This window comes from Melospiza georgiana, chromosome 2 (assembly GCF_028018845.1).
Source record: "Melospiza georgiana isolate bMelGeo1 chromosome 2, bMelGeo1.pri, whole genome shotgun sequence".
NCBI lineage: Eukaryota > Metazoa > Chordata > Aves > Passeriformes > Passerellidae > Melospiza > Melospiza georgiana.
The window spans coordinates 53,379,345-53,393,738 of NC_080431.1; the positions used below are offsets into that span (position 1 = coordinate 53,379,345).

The 14,394-nt window shown below is 41.7% G+C and overlaps 1 protein-coding gene across 4 annotated transcripts in view; it reads right to left on the reverse strand.

The window, feature by feature from the left end:
* Window positions 1-14,394, reverse strand: part of LCP1 (lymphocyte cytosolic protein 1) — a 50,222-nt gene that overhangs the window by 13,889 nt on the left and 21,939 nt on the right. For all 4 annotated transcript variants that reach the window (XM_058045225.1, XM_058045227.1, XM_058045226.1 and 1 more), the window contains exons 2-7: window positions 6,970-7,059; window positions 4,928-5,079; window positions 4,105-4,234; window positions 2,999-3,131; window positions 2,318-2,399; window positions 91-256 (exon numbers count right to left, since the gene is read on the reverse strand). In XM_058045225.1, the coding sequence (XP_057901208.1) occupies window positions 91-256; window positions 2,318-2,399; window positions 2,999-3,131; window positions 4,105-4,234; window positions 4,928-5,079; window positions 6,970-7,036 (730 nt within the window). In that variant the 5' untranslated portion in view covers window positions 7,037-7,059. The remainder of the gene's footprint in view (window positions 1-90; window positions 257-2,317; window positions 2,400-2,998; window positions 3,132-4,104; window positions 4,235-4,927; window positions 5,080-6,969; window positions 7,060-14,394) is intronic.

Here is a 14,394-nt window from a genome sequence, read left to right on the forward strand (position 1 = left end):
ATTAAAATCCAGTTGGTTTTTTTTAATAGCTTTATCCTAAAGACTCTGCAGTGATGACAGTGGGGCACTGAAAGGAAGAGCCATACATACCTTCATTCCTGCTGATCTCTATGTCAGCAAAGAGTCCAATTTTGATGACTTGCCACAAAAGACCCAGAACCAGGTAAGGTTTCCCTTCTTTTAAGTCTTCAGCTCCAATGTTAACAACATGGCACCCAATGGCTGAAGCAGAGTTCAGGGCTAGGTTCAGATTTTCCTAGGAAAAGATGAGAACTTTTGAATGATGCAGAACTTGAGAGCTGAGGCTACAGGAAGGGAGCACAGCCAAAATGAATGAAATCTGCAGGCAACTTCATTGCATTTAATGCAATTTAAGCACGCAGAACCATGCCTTTCTGGAGGCAGTGCTCCAGGTGGGTGCTCTGAGTGCTCACCAGAGGGGAATACAAGGACAGAACCATTTCCCATGACCTGCTGGCCACAGTTCTTTTGATTCAGCCCAGGATACATGTCTGGCCACAGCAAGCAGGGGAATGCAGACTCCCCTAGGGATTTACAGACAGATTCTGGGTCTCAACACAAAGACAGAAAGGACCTCATTTTGGCAGAAGTGGCCAATGTCAGGTCACAAGGCACTGGAGCTCAGGGCATACAGCTACATTCACAGTGATGTCATGGCTCAATGTTGGTTACCCAGGCCAGGCTCTCCCCAGGTCTATTGCTCGAGCTCATGCTCAAATACAGATGTAGCTTCAGCATGGGGCAAACTCTCCTCTACTCAGTGCTGCACACAAGGAGGAGGAAAGGAGCTACAGCCCCATCAACTGGCAGATATTCCAGGCTCTCCTCTCCCTGAGCACTGCAAAAGCCCTGATACCTAAGACACAAGTAAGCTGTTGGCTGGCAGTGTTTGCAAAGAACACGCTGTCCCAGGAATCAGTGTGAACAAACCTGATGAGTTTTTAGCCTTGCAGTTCAGACAAGGTCAGGACTGGTAATATCTGGACATTTTCTTTTTGAACTTTGGAGTATGGACTCCTGGTTTGGGAGCATGCAGAGGAAGCTGAGGGATTCAGTGATTCACAGTGACAGGCAGAAATAAAAGTGATATTTCAGGAACATTATGTTCCTTTGCCATTTCCTGTCCATTTAAAATAAAGGGAATAAGAAAATCTGATCCTCAGGTCTACCACTATACAAAAAGGTGGCTTTGTAAACAGAGGGCAAGCAAGGCAGGCAAAGAGGCCAGGAAAATATAATTTATCACACAGATTTGCAGTTTTTCACATGAATTTCATCACTGCTGTCATGACAGGGAGATCTGATTAGATATAAAATGCAGAGAGAGACATAGTGTAACTTCTCATAAGCTAGAAAAATGGTACCATTTCAAATTAATTGCCTTTTCTCCAGCAGACAGCTGTAAAAGGGTTAAGTTAAAGTGGAAGCTATATTGATCAAATCATGTCTACATGTGACAGGGATTGATCTGAGCTGCATCATTAAGTTATGCTGCTGACCAAAATGATTAGAACTGAAAAACGAGGTATACAGCATAAAAATCCAATTTAATGGCTTCTGAGCTTATTTGAGTCTGGCTAATGTTCCATCAAATCAGAGTAGCTGAGGGCTAAACTGGGTTAGGTTCATATCTATTCCATATATCTATTTATACCCTGTACCAGGTAATAGATGTTGTTCATATAAAAATATCTCTCTACATACTGCTGTGTGAGAAGCACAATAAACTTTAAGTAGTGAAAATTAACACCCTTTTTGTCCATTTAAAAATCATAGATATGTGCATGTGATAGAAATAAAGGAGGGATTCAGTATTCAAGGTGAAACACTGGCTTTTAAAAGGCATGCAACAACAATGGTCCAATCCCAGGCATGTTGCACTGGCACTTCCAGGGTCACAGTTAGTATTTTGGTGAGGACATCAGACTGCAACAACAGCAGTTGTGAGTTCAGGTCCATTGCCATGCCTTAAAAGAGGGATTCAGCCTTCTGAGAGATACTCCAATGGCAATTGGTCACTATTATCTCTGTGCTCTTGCATTCATAGAGCATCTACCACAAAGCATCTAAAGCTCTGATCTGGTGAACATTATTCATTGTGTTTTGTTAGTCAGGTTGCTCATATGTGTGGAAAGAAATGTGAATATAAGTCTTAGTGTTTTTATGACATGGACCTGAGCATCTCACTGTGCCACAAACAACTTTGCCTGTGTTGGGCAGAACCAGCCTTTCCTCTAAGTGATTACACAAAAGCATCCTAAGGGGAAAAGCAAAGGATTTTGCTGTGTTTAAGTACCTGTATTGTGAAGGGTGTGAGTTTCTTTTTGTTGATTGTTCTCTCATCAATGGTATCTGGCACTGAAAAGTTGATCATCTTACTGGAAATAAAAGAAAAAAAATAACAAGAAATACATTAAGCTATATGTGCACAAAATACAAGTTCTCTACATTGCAGGACAAGTCAAAGAGCTAGAGAGTTACTTGACAAAAACAGATTATCACCCTCTGCTTCTACATATATACACAGAGGCACACACTCAATACTTAAGCAATTATTTTGAGCTACACACAGATTGTACTATAGGTACAATGAGGCCAAGAATGCCACAAGGTGAAGTTGTATGAGAAGTTTATTGTGCAGAAAATGTCTGTGGAAGCACTCACTATTTTGTGCTGTTTTGTGTGAAACACCAAAAGTCCTTGGGCAAAAATAAAACCAAGCAGCTCCTCAAATTTCACTTACTTCATCTAATTGTAAGTGTCTAGAGGCAAGAAAAAATTCTCATTAAGCATGAAATATGCTTTATATTTCTGAAGATAAAAGAAGCACAAAACCCTAGTATTATCAATGCCCTGAGTCTGCAAACACTCCTGAGCTTAATGTAAATTCAGCAGTAAATTCTGTTCACTTTGAACAGAAATGTGAGTTTTTGCAGACTCATGGCTCCCATTTGTGAGAAGGAAAGGTATCATTTACCAAAGCACTATGCCATCACCGACCGCCTGGAAGAGGTCATCTGTCTCTGGATTCATTGGCACCACGTGCTTGCAGTCAGGGTCCTTCTCAAGGGCTTTGTTAATCCAGTTGACAAAGGCATATTTTTCTTCCTCTGTGGACACAACGTCAAATCCATCAGTTTGCTGTGCAGTGCCTCTACCATCATTTTACTGACACAGGCAGAACTCCTGGGGGAGCCTTTCCCACCAGTGTGACTGATCAACAAAACCCTGCATGGAAGAGGCTCTCAGGAGACCAGCAAAGGAGCTGAGGACAGCAAAGGGCTTGAGCTGGTTAATACTCCCTCAATACCCCTTCTCACTCACTGGGGGTTGCCTGGGTCATGAGATCAGGCATATTACAGAGACTGGTAATGAAGTCCATGTGCTTCTAATGTGTGGTGCAGATGTTAAGCTCTGCAAGTGGTAATTTGTGCTTTCACTGTCATTTGAATGCAGTGTACCACTCTGCTAAACAGAAACCCCACATAACTTCAAACAATTCTGTATTGCAGATTACAACCTCTTCATGTGGAATATCTAGAAAAGCCTGGCCAGGACTGGGCTCTGACAAAGAGCACTCAGAGGGTAATGGGCAGATGTGCCTGTAGCTCAGCAGGGCTGAAGCAGAGCTATCCTGTACCAGCAGCAGCTCACATGGCTCCAGTAGCTCCCAGAGGAGGTGCCCTCCGGGATGAGGATGGATGGAGCCCTTGGAAGCATCCTCTGTTCTCCCTTCCCCAGAGAGAAGGGAGAACAGAGTCCCCAACTGCTGTCCCTGCAGAAGATTGCCAAGGGTAGAACCTCCTCCCCATGGAACTGCTTCAGAGTGGGCTGTGCCCAGGAGGTAACAGCAACCAACTTTCAGCTTGGAGAAACAGGCTAGGAGAAAAGCCCTGATGGAGTTGTACCCTCCACGGGAAAAAGTCAGGAGCTATCAGGTTGCAAGGAGAGTTTACAGAATGAGTGCCTGCTAAAATGCGCAGTGAAATGGGTTATCAGCAGTGGGGAGCCTCCCTGGTGAGCAGAGGCAGCAGTGGGCAGGTGTTTGTGCTGCTGCTGTCAGGGAGGGCCAGCTGCACCCACCTGAGTAGGAGTGCTGGGTGCCAGCACTGGACTGCTCCGACGTGCCACCAATGGCACAGATCCCCTCCTTCTTGTTGATCTGCTTCCGGAATGACTTGGCAACATCTTCACTCTTCAGGTCTTGGAAAATCTTTCAAGCGTGAGAGAGGATTTTAGAATTTTGGAGAATTAAACCAAGCTAAAAGAGTAATCTCTTGGGCCAGGAGACACATTCTCTCTGCTTCATGAATAGGGAAGGGCAGCTTGAGTATTTTCAGTGGGTTTCTGGGTATAATCTGTATATCATCTGCTAGGGTACAAAAGGATTCAACTCAGCTTTTATGCTTTCAAATCAGGGAACAAAGATCAGTTAGGTAATAAAAATGTTACTTTGGAGCACAGCAGTTTGGGTTTGAAGAAAGAGCAAGGAAAAATCTATTTCTCCATCCCAAGGGAAATTCCACTTTTTTAGAATTTGTTTTTGACCCAGTTCAGACCAGAAAAATAAGTTCTTTGATTAAAAAGTGCCCCCTGAAGATTTCAGTTTCAATCTGCTTACACTTTCTGTAATCATCTAGCCAGAACATCATCTTTTTGCAGTGTATAACTGAAAAACTGTATCTTGCTACATGAACCAAACTGAAAGATATGACATTTATGCAATGAGCAGCTGTATTCACATAAATTGTCCAGTAAATTGCAGAATTTTTAGTTTGGTTATTTTCTGATTTCAACTTTTCCGGAGAGGAGACTCATTGGATTAATGAGGTGCCCATGAGACTCTGTGCTTGTGCCTCTGCTGTGCCCTGGGGATCACTCTGAGTGACTGAAATAAATTACTTACTGAAATAAATTCATCAAAACTGATCCTGCCATTCCCCGTGGTTGTCAGACTCTGAATGAGCTCTCTGGCTTTGTATCCTGGGAGAGGGAGATTGGCAGCCTTCAGCACCTCTGTTAAATCATTGGTATCGATGAAGCCATTCCCGCTGATATCTGCAAAGATTAAAGCAAACTTTTACATTCTACATCAGCCCAGTGACATTTTCTGCACATAAAGGCTGATTTTGATCCAAGGAAAGGTACATTTTATACAAAGATTTGTTGTCTTGAAATCTGGTGTTTTCAATTGCTTTGGTGTTATTCACACTCAAGAAAGAATTACAATCCCTTTTTAATAAACAAAACCTCACAGTGATGAATTGATATGTTTAGGCATATAAATATCTTAAAGCTAGGTTTAAATGGATATAATTGCCATTCCAAAGTTTACACACTGACAAATGTGATCTATAGAGGAAGCATCCTGTCCACAGAACAGCTAAAGAAAGTAAAGTTGACACAATACACATATGCACTTATCCATAGATGTAATTTGTGATTTTAGCCTGTTTTCTGGATCTAATTACATCAGAAATAGGCTGGAACTGCATATGCAACTGCATTCATCCTCAAAATTAAAACTTCTGTGTTTCTCTGGGATGGTGCTAACATGAATACTCCTGCTGAGCTCCCTGCAAGTATTTGGTAGAGAAGATCACCAATACAGGGTAGTATTCAATGAGAAGATAAACAATACAGGTTCACAATCCTTTATCCTCCACTTAGTGAAAAACTCCACAGATAAAAAGTAAACTTTAGTTTATCACAAGGAGAGTTTCTGTTCAAACACTGTGGTTGTGACACATATAAATATATATATAGTTATATGGTATATATATATGTGTATATATACATGTATATATATATATATGGTTATTTATATTTGGCTTTTAAGTATCTGTGTCCTTCTTTTTCTGCAGGCTTCTTCGCCCCATCCTGGAGGCTGAGGAGATTTCAGAGCAGTGTGAGCTGACTTCCTGCATAGGAAGTTGCAATTTGAGTCACATGCTACATAAAGACACTCAGCTCTCAGCATCAGTAGCAGGATTAACAGGGATTGCAAAGAACATCCCATCCATCTCACCATGGCATTCAACAAAAGGATCTGGACTTGGAGAGGGAAATGTCTGGGAGAGGAATGAGAGCTTCCTTCCAGCCTTTGGGGGAGCGACCAGATGTAGTGGAAGGTGTCCCAGCCATGGCTATGGGGTAGGAACTAGATAATCTTTAAAGTCCCTTCCAAGCCAAACCATGCCAGGATTTTGTGATTTGCCTTCTCAGGGCATTGGGTGTACGGGACACTCAGAGGGACCAGATTTTTAAGATTGCCAGACTAGACTATTGTGTGCTCAGAAATCAACCTGAATCAGCAAGGACAGCTGATGAGTGCATAATCCAGTGAGGCTGATAGGAGTTAAGTGAGCTGTGAGAAGCACAAAGTCATTTTCTTAGAATTTGGGTAGACAGTGATGGGTCTGTGTGACTTTAAAGGAGACAGATCAAATGAGCTGTCTAAAGGTTTGGAAAGAAAACACACAGTAGAAATATGGGGCTTGAAAGGTCATTGTGAAGGGATTACAAGTTTTTTATCCATTTGCACATTTGTCCTCTCCACATTCTTCCTTCCCACAGGGAATATTCAATTTACATTAAAATAAAACATTTTTTGCCTTCCAAATAATTTGTTGTGAATAAACAATATTCTTGGGAAAACACTTGAGAATATTTCCAACATGGTTTGCTGTACAGCTTTTGAGGGTTTTTTTTTTTTGTAAATCCTGCTGGAGCCCCAACACCCCCTGTGCAAGAGGCCAGTGCTCTGCAGTGAGCTGATGTGGTTTCATCTGGGAGGCCTGCAGTGGCAGGAAAAGGGCTTTCTGTGGCTGATGTGTGACCAGTGCTGGAACAAACTCCATTTCCTGACAGCTGGCCAGTCAGACCATGAGAAAAGAGCTGGCCACAGGTTCACACCTCAGCAGTGCCTCTGCTGCTGGCTGCACTCACCAACTTTGCTGAAGGCCTCCCGGAGCTCTGCCATCTCCTCCTCGGAGAAATGTGCTGCCGATGCCATCCTGACTTCTGTGAGGGGCAGGTCTGCAAGGAGAAGACACTTGTTTCATTTGGTGCTTTATGAGTTTGCAGCTGTGATGAAACAGAGAGAGGTTTTCACTTGGGTTTTCAAAGCTTTGGAGCTGCTCGCCAAAGCTGCTAACCCAGCTCCTCTCTGTATCCTGAAATCAAGCGAAGGGATAAAATCCTGTGTAGATGAGACACAATTCCATGTCCCTCCTGTTGTTTTGCCAGGCCCTGCTCAAAATTACAACAGTTTTATTTATACTAATTTAACTGGAATTAAATCCTACCTCTGCTGACTTTCATTTCTCATGGAGAAAATTGACTAAATGGTGCTGGTTCTTGTTATTCCCCCTTGGAAACTCAATTATCCAGACATTTCTTCAGCAGTGCTGGCAGAGAAGCAGCCCTGGGTGCTTCCCAGGTCTCTGGGATGGAGCCAGAACCTCAGGGGACATTTGCACCACTTACCTTTGGGTACCTAATGAGGAGGCTGCTCACCCTGACAAGGTGGAGGGATTGAGAGAAGCTCCTTCACAAGGTGCTCAGAGCACCAGGTCTGGCTTCCCAAAAGTCAGCTACTTCTCTCCCTGGATATGTGGGAGTTTAAGGATTTTCCTCCCAAGGTGCCTAAGTTAGTGCCTGAGGCTGTGTGGCTTTAGGAATGTGTGGCCAGAAGGAGTTTTCCTGTCTTTCCTCTCATCAAAGATATAAAACAGGAGCAAGGATTAGACTTTCACTTTACAGGCACTTTCCTTAATAACCAGGAAGGGAAAGTTCACTTTCTTTATGGCATCACTAAATACACTGCCAGAAGATGCACATTATCCCCATCTGCCTTTTCATGCACCTACTGTCCCTTGCATATATTCATGAGGAAGCTGTTCAGGAGACAGACTATCTATTATTCTATATTTGTGAGAATGACTATAGTGTCCTATGTCTCTTTAAGTATTAATTAACCAAACAACAATTTAAATAGAATAGAATGGAAACCTGAGCTGATCCTAGGAAGTAGTTGCAGTAGATACAGTAATCAAATGAGGGGAAAAAAATCAGAAATGTGCCATTTCCAAACTAAAATTCACACTGCATAATTTAGAAAAACCCCTAGGTTTGCAATTTGTGTAAAAACACAGAGTTATGTACAGCCTGTTTGGGCTTCAGAGTCAATGCTTTGCAGAACTCATGCATCGATTCCTTGTGTCTGTGAAAACCACTATGGACATGGCTTTGAAATAAACCAAAAGCAACTCATGTGGTTAACTCCTTGTCTGCTGCCTCCCAGTAGTATCATGCACCCTTTTCCTGTCTAATCACTGTAGTTTTAGGATGAGGACAGCAATAAAAAAATCTGTCCATTCACTCTGACCTTGATAACTAGAGAAGTGCAGCAGAATCCATGATGCCATTGCTCTTGCAGTTGGTTCTAACCACCCTACTTTCAAGGATTGCCTTCAAAAACCCCTATGACCCACTAGCAATGTGAGCTATGTATGTTAGGGTAAAGTTACATCCATAGTCTTCCCCCAGTCTGTCCTGGTATCTTTCCTGCCTCTGATTTCTCACTGCCAATCTTTTTCTGTTGCCTGCTCTGTGTTTTTACAAATTGTGGGTTAACTAAAATGCAGCTGGACACGTGAAAATCTTACACTATCAGCCAGCAAGCCCATATTCCACTGCAAGGTCATTCTTTCTAGTCCAGTCACTTGATCAAGTAATATAATTTGTAACACAACTTTTAATAGCACAAAGACTGTTCTAGGCTTAAGAGGTAGGAAACATTACAGGCTTTTGCCTATAACATTACTTTTGCAAAGTAAGCTCAAGAAAAAAGTATCACCAACATAAAATGGCATCTTCCAGCTTACATAAGAAGTTGTGACCTCTGATATGTAATTAAGTAATCTGTTAAGCACAGAGAATCCTATTAGAAGTACATATGTTTACATTTATACTAATAATAATAGGATGAAGGGCTTTGCTGTAATGGCCTCTTTTGATTTCTTTATGTCAGTATTATCTACTGACATAAAGAAATCAAGGTAACTAAGGTTGTGAAGGTAACCACACTTAGGTGAGCAATCAGATTCATCACAGGTGCACACCAAGAACGAGAATTGGTTCTCCATCACCTGAGGGGTGGTTCTCCTCAGGTGACAGAAGGATGGTCACTGCCTGCTCCAACACACAACTGAGATTCTCCTACAGTTTCACCCTCACAGCACCTCTTGACTTCAGCCTGTCAGTTCCAGTATCTAAATCCACTGGGTTTGCTGATTAATACCCCACTGTGGTTTCACAACAATGAGATTCAGAAAGGCACCAGAATTTTTAGATTTAAAGGCTTCAGAGTTATTCCCAACAAAATATCACTGTCACTTTTTAAATTGTTCAAGTAGGAAAAACAAAACATAAGGAAATCAAGTGAGTGAAAGTTCAAAGCTTTAGCAACACACAGCAAAATAGGAGAAAATCCTCTTTCAAAAAGTCACCTTTCAGTATTTAAAATGCTTATTTTGCTTAAATCATTAAATGGTAATATTGAGGCACAGAGAGATGTAAAATGCTTCTGGATAATAGTAGGAGAGGTCAGGCCCAATATTTTTTACTGATTTAACCAGCCAAGAGCAGAGCCACATGCTTCTAAAGTTCAACCTCTTTCAGCACTTCACCATCCCCCATGCAAACTGAAAATACTTTGGGCATCCAACAGTCCTGGGTGAATAGTCCAATCACTGATAACTCACAAGGCATTCTAAGCACACAATGCACTGCTCCATTCCAAACTGTTTGCAAAATCAGTATGACCAGGCAGATGCAGAGAGAAAATGCAGAGGGTGATATAAGAGCAAAGGAGAATATGCAGATGAGCAATGATGATGAGCCACGTGAACAAGTTGAAAGAGCTCCTTTGGAGGGAACATTTGTTGAGGAGCCACCTGAGGAAGGAGCAAAGGGAAAACCAGCTGGTGAGAACCAGACAATGGCTTTGAGCAAAGTAATGTATGGCCAGAAGCAAAGAGAAAAGCTGGGCAGGGGAGAGGTTTGGCAAGACAGAAGGGAGTTTAGTATAGACTGAAGACAAACAGCTTAGCTGTCAGCACAGATGAGATATTGAAGATCAGGAGCAGCTGGGAGGAAAGATCTTGAACTTGGTGTGATGGAAGATCAGTGAAAGAGATGAAGTGTCTCAGGGAGAATGAGGTGAAAGTGAGCACGTGCTTAGATGCTGAGGCAGGATGCTGAGGAGGGGAAGACACCTCCCTGGGTCAGTGCAAGAAAGGCAGTGGAACTGCCAACAAGAAATAAATGGAAGGTCATAAACATTCAGAAGGAAAATAGAAAACTCCCTGAGATAGTCTGAGATTCAGATGGCTTCAGGACATCCGGATTACAACACTGCCTGGAAGCAATACTTCTTTCTAGTTTGGCAAGCAGCATAAACCCACTATTGCAAAAGCAAAACAAAGTTGTGTAAATACACTCTTTCCTCCCCAGAAGACTGCTGAGCTACCAGTTGGTGTAAAAAAGGGAAGAGGTTCTCACCTAAGCTGCTGAGAATACAAGCAAACTGGTACCAAAAGAGCCACTAGCAAAGCATTCCCTTCCCTGCCATCATTTCCAATATGTCACAGCCATGCCCTAAAGCTTCCTTGTATTTGACCTTATCCTCAGAAGAACCCATGACCACACTGATGTTTTAAGAGCTCTAATAACAAACTATTTTTGGACTGGAATATAAAGGAAGAACTAAAATAATCTTAAACCTGAACATAATTGCTAAATTGAAACACAGGGATATCGATGTTCTTCCATTTTCTTTTCAATTTTGAAGCCCTACTCAGAGGAGCTGCCTGGTTATGCATTGCTTGGCAAAATGTACACCCACCATGCACTATAAATAATAAATGGCAAAGCCATTAAAACCTCAAGGTTTCCAAGACTTGTATTAAATGGTTACCTTGTTTGATATTTTTCTCCACTGCTCTGGTGTTTAAGCTTTGTTGCAAGCAAGGCAATAAAAACCTTGAAGACATGAAATGGCACTTCATAGATAGACATAAAGTTGTACCTTTCCCCAAAGCAAAAAAGTACATTTCATGAAACAACATTGCCTTTCAGAAACATATTTAGTTAGGAACAACTTAACTGTGAATTTGGTTTCAAGAAAGTCAAAGACATTACTAAAATTTACTCACTTTCTACCACCAGGGCTTTGCTTTGTTAAGGCACTGGTACTTTGCTAATTATATGATAACTTGTCTGGCTGTTGGAGAGGGGCATGACACATGTTCCCTGGCATATATAAATTTCCTGCTATCATCTCTTCAAACTTGCTTATTTTTTTCTGAAATATGATGAAATAAGAGGCATTGGCTGTTGCAAAACAGCTGTTAGCTGTTTCATGGGGCAATGTGAGACTGTCCCCCTGCACACACAAAACTGCCTTTCACTTTGCCAGAGCTCATAGCTCTAGCTCCTTTTCTCTTTCTTATCTCACAAGTTCAATTTCCAACATCCAGCTTTCTGTAGGGATGGGGAATACTTCCCCAGCTCTCTTCTGCAATAGACTTTCCCTCCCAGCTGACATAAAAGAAGCAGCCCTAGCAATCCTCCCCCAAGGCACAGCCTGCCCTGGATCATGCCACCAGCAGGGAGGATTCAGAGAAGAGTCCTTAGAATTGTGCAGAAACTCTTGTGACAGATCTGAAGCATCTTCAAGGCCAGAAAAGTACAAGGGAAAACACGAGTTATCTCGGACATATTCAATATTTATCCCACATTTATTGCACCTTTGCATACCTGCCTATTCCTGGTCACTCTTCAGAATACCCCTGATAGGATATTCCTCCCCAGAAATACTTCCCTCTACCTTTCTCTCAGAAGATATCACACATATGTCCATATATCCATATGCATTTTTGTTCAAATTATTTGTCTCAGCTGATTCTTACAGTGTGGAAGGCTGAGGAGTAGACAAGAGGAGATTGAACTAGATTCTGATTCTTTCCTTCTGAAGACAAGTTTTTGCCATTTTAATTGTTACTAAAGGGTGAGAAAAAGATAAACGATACAGTAGATCTCATGTTGAAAGAAGAATCTAGGCTACAAAACTACAGCAGTGTGGCCTAGAAGTTCCTCAATTTGAAAGTTTCATCTTGTGCTCATCAGCAAAAATCTTTGACTAAAACGCAGCAGGCAAAGCCATCTTGTTGGCAATCAGCCAAACATGTTCTTTAGCATAGTCCAGAATAGCTCATCTCTCAATTAAACTTCAGCCTCAGCATATTTGCTACTATCATGCTTTTCTCCTACATATTTATTATTAGCTGTTATTTCTCTTACAGTTCTGATCAAAATAATGTACTTAGATCCCTACACCAGCAGGGTGATCCACACTGCACCCACAGCAAAATAGGATAGCAGCTTTAATGCTGAATTGAAGTGAGGTGCCAGTGATCATTTGCAGTGATAGCTCAGGGGTACCCAGCCTCCTTAGACAAACAAACAATCCCATCGATGTCCTTTATCCTTGTTTGGTGTCACAGCTTCCAGGCACACAGAGTGGATTGGTTTTTTGTGACAGCTTTTTTTCTGCTCATGATGCAAGATGAAAACCAGAGTTCATATCTCTCTTCCATGCTGGTGAGTTACTCAGACAGCTGCTCACTATGGCTGACAATATCAGCAAACACAAACACATTTGGAACCTCATGCCAATTAGACACATGTCTTAAACAAGGACTTTGAAAATCATTTAAGAAGCATGAACTGCAATATTTCAAACACATGAGATGACTTTTTCATGCATAACATGAAAAAAAGTTAGTTTTTCATGTTATGCATGTTGGGCTCTGACACTTTCCCTACTGAAATAACTACAGATAAATAAGAGTATTTTTTAAAATTTCCTCAGATATGCTGACCTAAATTTTAAATCCTAAAGTAGACAGAAACATCCTCTGTTAACAATGGGTAACTTGGATCCCAGTACCTTCAGTTTGGGTGGCATCTTGCTGTTTAAATCAGCATTCAAGACAGCAAGAGGAGTCTTTGTGCAGATATGGCAAATACTTCCTCCCTAGTACATTACAAAGATTCATGAGTTAGCCCACAATAAATGACAATCTTCGCCTCAAAGGTTTTTTAAAAGACTGGTGTCTGCAACAGCAAATCTTGCCATGTATGTAGGCACTGGGATTATTAAGATGTTGCACTTTATCTGTTTTTTTTTTCTTATACAATTCGAAAAAAAAAATACCGAGAAAATACATTTATCAGTGTTCAGAAGGAACACAGCAATGCCCATGAGTTATTTGTTAATGTTCCATTTCATAAAGGACCTTATTTGCCAGTGTGATGCCTCAGTCCTAAATCAAATACTGGTCAACAGTAGGGAAGGGAAGAGAAAATCCACAGGGTCTGGAAAGAGATGGAGATCTCTTTCCAATATACCACTCAGTGGCAGGGAGGGCTAATCCTTCCAGAAAATTAAGACATTGAAAAAGCAGAGTTCTGAACCTATAAATACTCTCCTTATGTGTCTTGTATCTATCAGATACACCCTACTAGGGAGATAGCATTTAGGTGTATATTAGTTTTCAATCAGAGTCTGTACAATTTTTCTTTAAAAAAAAAATTGATCCAGTACCCTACATTTCTTGTTGAGTCACTTATCTTTCTCATCTCTTTATCAACACAGGCTAGCTGGCTTTAAAGTGAGAACATCTTTCCATAGATAAAGGAACATTTTGATTCTCAAACTGACAGTTTCAGTCATTCTATAGGTGTCCCATTTGGCATGGAAAGCCCTGTCCCACCCAGTTCCATCTTCACTAACAAAGGTGGGAGGAGAGCATCTGCAGGGTCTGCTTTGGATATAGGTATGAGAATCTATCACAGTACAGATGGGCTGGCAGATGGGCATAAAACCTTGGAGGGACAGATAGAATCTTCTCTTCCTATTCCTGTGTGCTTCAGCCTGAGGGTGAGGGGTCAGGTCGTGAAGTACTGACCCAAATGTGCTGAGGCAGCCTGGTAACTGATGCAAGAAAGAGAGGAGACAGCCTCTGGTGCCAGCTCATTTGCAGGAAAACAGTTCCTCTGTGCACGGAAAATATTAAAAACATGTTCCAGCTGTAAAAAAGAGGTTTTTAGATAGAAAGACACATTTGCATTTGCCTGGTTCCACAAGGATTTATGAATTTGCTGCCATGCCAGGAGTCGAATTCTGTCCTCAGTTTTGCAGGACACCTCAGTGATTCCAGCAGTGACCAGGCCCTTCCACCCACAAAATCAGACCAGGAAAAGAAAAGCACATCTGAACACAGCCCTCCTTTACCGCTGTGCTGT